The sequence below is a fragment of the Lagenorhynchus albirostris genome, chromosome 11, assembly GCF_949774975.1.
Source record: "Lagenorhynchus albirostris chromosome 11, mLagAlb1.1, whole genome shotgun sequence".
Taxonomy (NCBI): Eukaryota; Metazoa; Chordata; class Mammalia; order Artiodactyla; family Delphinidae; genus Lagenorhynchus; species Lagenorhynchus albirostris.
Window position 1 is genome coordinate 85,699,646 of NC_083105.1, and position 5,786 is coordinate 85,705,431.

General features: G+C 37.9%; 1 protein-coding gene across 1 annotated transcript; it reads right to left on the minus strand.

The window, feature by feature from the left end:
- Window positions 1–4,861: 4,861 nt before the first annotated feature.
- On the minus strand, window positions 4,862–5,185 carry LOC132529482 (SH3 domain-binding glutamic acid-rich-like protein 2). The gene has a single exon (XM_060166020.1). It carries the CDS (start codon window positions 5,183–5,185, stop codon window positions 4,862–4,864), a length of 324 nt encoding a protein of 107 aa, XP_060022003.1.
- Between the last annotated feature and the right edge of the window lie 601 nt (window positions 5,186–5,786).

Sequence of the window (5,786 nt, forward strand, 5' to 3'; positions counted from 1 at the left end):
TTAGTTTGTGGACAGATAAGTCTTATGAGCCCCAGAGACTATAATCAAAAAACAAAACATTTGCAGTAGGTTGGTACTGAAACCTGCTGTTCTCTCTCCCAGTTTTTCCGATGTACTTCAAATGTTCAAATGTTTAGCAGGCTCGGATAACTTAATCAATGAAGCTCTTATTTTTGGCATTCTCACATTCCAAATTAAAATTACATTATATTTTTTTGGGAAAACCCCCCACCAGTACCATCTGTGAATTGAATGGTGTCATTACATCAAAGTACTGCAATTAGAACAATAGGGTAAAATTAATGCCAATGTTAAGTACAGATGTGCCAGATATGATGGGTAGTTGATACACAATTCAAATTGACAACCACGTGCAATGTGGAAAGTATCCAGGCATAACCCCAGATCCAGTTGGCCAATGGATGTCATGATTGCCTCACAGAGAACATATTTAAAAGAGATTTATTTGGCAGTAAGAAAAAGTTAGTTTCAAAAGACCGTAGTCTATCCTAGGTTACTCATACAAAGCTTTTATTATCTCAGGGTAAAAATGGGCCCACAGAAGATAATCCAAAGGGAACATAACATTCCGTAGCCAGAGAAAAAAATTCCCATTTTTTTCAGGAATATAACATTTGGTATTTTCATTACATGGCAGAGCGTATGGCATTATTAGTCTGATGGTGCTGCTTTTTCATTTTTGTAGCTGTGACAAACTATTAGCTTTTGCATGCAATAGGGGTTTCTTGGTATAGGTTAATAGGGTAATACATTTTATTATTTAGGGTCACCATCTGTAAACTCAAATTTTTAGAATGGGTGATCATGGGCTAGAATTCTCTTCAGTTTAGGATGTTCTAATGTTTGGTATGAATGTTAATGCTAACATGATGGTTTTACTTACATAGTCATAAGATGTTTAATCTCTGTCATTTCATGTTGATGTGTTTGACAAAATGTGGTATTAAAAGAAGAGACGTAAGTTGTTCAATGTGTAAGAGTATTGATGAGGCCGTGGGCTATCTCTATCTGCTCCTTTTTTTTTTTTACTTTCTTGACAATTTCTTTACTTGAAATGTAAAAAGCAGTTGAGCATAGTTTCTAAACAAAGAAGAACTTTTAACGGAATATGTAGACATTACGTATTCTCCTTCCTTATTGCAATATGTAAACATTCTGGGAAAAGGACGCACAGATCTTCGGGACAGGAGCCACAAGGATCACAGCCTACTAATTCCATGTTTCCCACAAGAATGACAAATTGTTCTTCATTGTCTTCAGGGTATTCAGGGGCCATGGAGAATACTAGGGGCCCTGAAGACCCCCAAAACTATTCACAAACAGTATGGTTTCTCAAACTTGCATAATATACTGCGACAGCCGCCTCTAAGATGACCCCCAATCACCCTTGCCTCCTGGTATTCATACCCTTGCGTGGTCCATCCCACAGTGAATCAGGTCTCTATCAGCTCTTAACTACAAATGGTAAATAGCATTTTTTATGTTACAATAATTTTGCTACTAGATCCAGAAATTTTTAGCAACAAATTTAAAACATTATTTTGTGAATAGGCATAATTAGCCTATAAGCCTCATAGCAGCAGCTTTTATTTAAGCAAATAAGTTTCGAAAATGAGAAAATATTTATAAAGCAAGGACGACAGCTGCTAAGTCAACAATTATATGGAGGTATCAACTGATGTGTTTCTGTTCATGAAGGCTATCTTGAACTGAGGTCAGGATATTTTTCCATGGAACAAAATATTGCAGTCCAAGAATAATGGCATATCCATGTTGTTTTCTGAAATGCCACATTTCCACATTCTTTTCCTGCATTATTGCTCAATTTTCTCAGTCTTTTTTTTTTTTCCTGGAATTTCTTCCTCTTTAATGCTGAATATAAAACCTGAGATTTCACCAATGCCTTTAGAGACAAATGCATACAAACCGAAATCTAAAAACAATAATTTTGCAGATCAAAATGGGCTCTGACACTTTAGAAAAGATGCTACATGAAAAGCATTTCTAGAAAAAGCAAAACCCTATACAGCAAAGTCAAATTAAAAAACAAAACAAAACAAACCAGAAAGAGGCTTTGGTACCTTTCAACAACGGAGGACAAAAGTAAGTTTAGTTCATTATTAAATTCATGTAATATAAAAACATCTATCTGGGAGTGTTGAATAAATCTATAAAACAGAAACAAATCTAAAATATATTAGAGCCTGAGAGAAAAAAAAAAATCTTCCTTTTCTCCTCTTTGATTTTAATAGAATACCAGAATCTGGAAAAACAAGTACTTCCCCAACTAAATTTTCTTCTGGTCTACATATACCTAGCAGGATGGCATTCTGTATTTTATCTCATTTTAAAATGGCATAATTTGATTTTTAGCAGCACATTTTCTTTGCCCCAACAAGCCTCGTATAGGAAATAAAAATTCTGTCTTAAAATGCTCTTGATATTACATCTATGTCTGCAATTCCCATCCACTTCTTTCCTAGATTTTTAAGACTGTGATTCTCCAGATCTAAAGGTAGCTAGTTAAAGAAGGGATGAAGAAAACCATTACATGTTTGGAATTCAGCTGGTAAAACACAAGTAAGGACACAGTATTCTCTGAACATGGTGAGGTCCTAGAGGGCAATACCTTAGGACTCTGCAGAGCCCGGGTACTGAGGGAAATGCCACACAATGCGCTTCTAGCTCGCTCATAACAAGTACAATACCAGTTGAAGCTGGTCTCTCCTATTTCTTTGCTGCTCCAAAAAAAAAGAAAGAAAGAAAGAAAGAAAATGTGGGGTGGGGTAGATGATCTGTAACTGTGGTAAATAATTTAGCACTCCTATTCATCTAGTCTGTTTAGGACAGCCATACTGGGCCTACTACAACCAGAGTAATTCAGAAGTTTTGAGACAAACAATTCTGAGTAGCTTTCTTGGTCTAGCAAGTATTGTATTGATCTTACAACCCCAAGACTCAATCTTACCAAGTTGCTTCTTGGTACTTACTGGCAAGAGTAGGCAAAATGTAAGTTAGACCGTTGCAACATTAACTTTTTAAAAATTGCTGTATCTTAAGAAATTCTAAGTCTTCTTAGACTTTAACACAATATCCAGTTTAAAAGAAAATTCCTGGATAGTCCCTGGGATTTATCAAGTGGAATTTGACCTGGATCGTATTTAATGCCAACTAAGCAGTTATAATCATGATTTTACAGCAGCTTTCCTGGGAGAGAAAATTGTGGATTATGTATCTGTTCCAGTCATATAGGAATCAGTGGAATGCTTTTCTTCTGGCTGTAGTCCTGGGATGCAAATCTCAGGCTGGGATGTCAGCTTTAGCATTCAACAAGTTCTTTAGAATAGGAGGGAGAGAGAACACAGGTGACAGGGCCTAAATTCTTCTGTTCTTTCAATTTCTTACAAACTTCCTGCTCAGAATCTAAAGGGCAGGTTCAGCATCAGGTTGCTGGGAATAGCAGAATATCTTAGGCAACCCTCTGAATTTATTCTATTCAAGGCTATTCCCAAGTTTGGCAACTAGAAACTCTAAAACTGTGAGCAGGACAAGGATGCAGAAAAGGAGCCTTTGCCCTAATGAAGTCGACAGGTTCAGTGTTTATCAGCAACCACTCCAAAGGAAGGAGAGATTTCACATGCCAAGTACAATTCAGAGTGAGTCTCTGACAGCCCCTTTCTGGTATGTACTCTGTTCTGAAATATCACTGGTGTTCATATATGGAATGAAAACACATATCTATGTTACTCTGAAAATCCGGGACTGTGCATTGGCCAGAGATATGAGCTGGCAGAGTCAGAGGACCAATGAAAAGTAACACAGGAAAAAAATTAAATTGTGCAGCAATATTAGTATCTTTTAATTTGCCTCATCAAGGGTTCACAAAATATATTTAACCGAGATCTTCCTTTCTCGAAAAATATGATCCCTTCGCAAAATATATAAGCAGCTATTAGTTAAGGGAGCTGCGTTTAAAAATATATGTGCACTTACGCATAAATAAGTTGCTAAAGTTGCTAAAGCTGAAATGCTTTCAGGTACAAGTCAGATTGTGTCTCTATAAATTAATTGTCAGTGCACCTCTTTAAACATATCTTTTAAGCAATCTTACACATTAGGTGAAACTTTTCCTTTGTAAGTGATAAAGGAGCATGTATTTTTTAAAAGAGCAATTCTTTTCATCCCTGTCACTCGGTTCTGATCACACACTGCTGCAACAGTGATTTCTGGAAACATCTGTAGAGGCTTGGAGGATTTATGGGGGTAAGAATTTCCATTACCAAAAGGAGGCTAGAACATCTAACTTTTTCTTCAGTTATGACAAGCACTGGAATAGTGATGTTCGTGAATCTGCAGCAAAGATCTTTAGCCCTTTGTCAACCAACATTGCTTTTTTTCTTTCTGATCAAAATATTCTAATAGCCTGGCAGACTAATTTCAAGGATACCACCTTGGCAGCCTGAAGAGAAGCAGGTCTCAGCAATCCTGGCATCAACTACAACCCAGGGCAGATCCAGTACTTTCTCTCTGATGGTGCCACCTGCTTATCACTCAGTTATTCAGGAAGCACACCTGTAACAGGTGACAGTACCTCCGGGTGAGTGAGGCAACTGCAGGCAATTCTGAAAACAAGAAAAAAACCCACCATGGTCCTGATTTGGTTTAAAGCACTCATGCAATCCCATCAGACCCATGTCTTCCCCAAACACCTTTTCCATGGCAAGCAAAGTTACTGATAATGCATGTGGCTTCTGTCACACTGATGCATTAGGTAAGCAGGTGTGTGCTGAGTACCAGGGGCGCTGCAAAATGCATCTCCGTCCTCTTCCACTTGTCTTCACTAAGGTTCTTCCTTTGATGCCAACTGTGATTTCAGGCCTAAGAATGAAAAGACTGTGTTGCTTTCCTTGGATTCAAATAAACTGTCATAGTCTGCACAGTATCGGTCACCATTAAATATCTGAGGTGGCAGAGGGTTGCCCTGAACAGGCTCCTTCTCCGGGGGGATGTTTTTGTACTTCCACTGCCTCTGCTCTTCTGACATCGTGACGTCCACCTCCTCAGACTTTATCTTGTTGGCTTCCAGAAATCTAACCACATCCTGCTGCTTCTTCTTTATCACCACGAAGCCCGAGGAGGAGGCGGTGAATACGTGGATGACCATCCTCTCGCCAGGCACAGCGCTCCCGTCTCCCGGTCTGCAGATCAATTTTCTCAGTCTTAAACAAAGTTTAGAGTGGAAAAGGGAACATAAAATAATGGAAACAAAGGATACCAAGAGGTGTAAAGTCTCATCTTTTCACCACCCATTGTTACTAATCTTAAAATTTATCAAAATTCACTTTGTAAGTAGTAGTAGAGTGTATCATAACCTATATTGCTTAATATTTCCCCCGGTCAAATACAGTTTTCTTAAATGGCAAAAAAATACTAGGTTAATTTTTAATAACTTAGCATAATATATACTTGTTGAGAACATAGTATATACAAGGGGTTGTAGATAAACAGTGTTGACTCAAACTGCTCTCAATGTGATTATCATCTTATAAGAGGTCCCAAATAACTATAGGCAAAGCAAAAATGAAAGGAGTCACATAAGAGAGATAAGGAGTTTTAATGAGGGAAAAGTCACTTTAGGTTGGAGGGATCAAGACCCTACATAGTACAGGGGACAGTATTGGCTGAGTAGATGGCGAACCCCTGGTAGAGGAAACAGAATGAACAAACCTAGAAAAAAGTCAGGAATCAAGAATTATTTGTTCATT

Excerpts from the sequence above, each read along its gene's own strand:
- LOC132529482 (XM_060166020.1), bottom strand. The coding sequence starts at position 5,185 with ATGGTCATCCACGTATTCACCGCCTCCTCCTCGGGCTTCGTGGTGATA.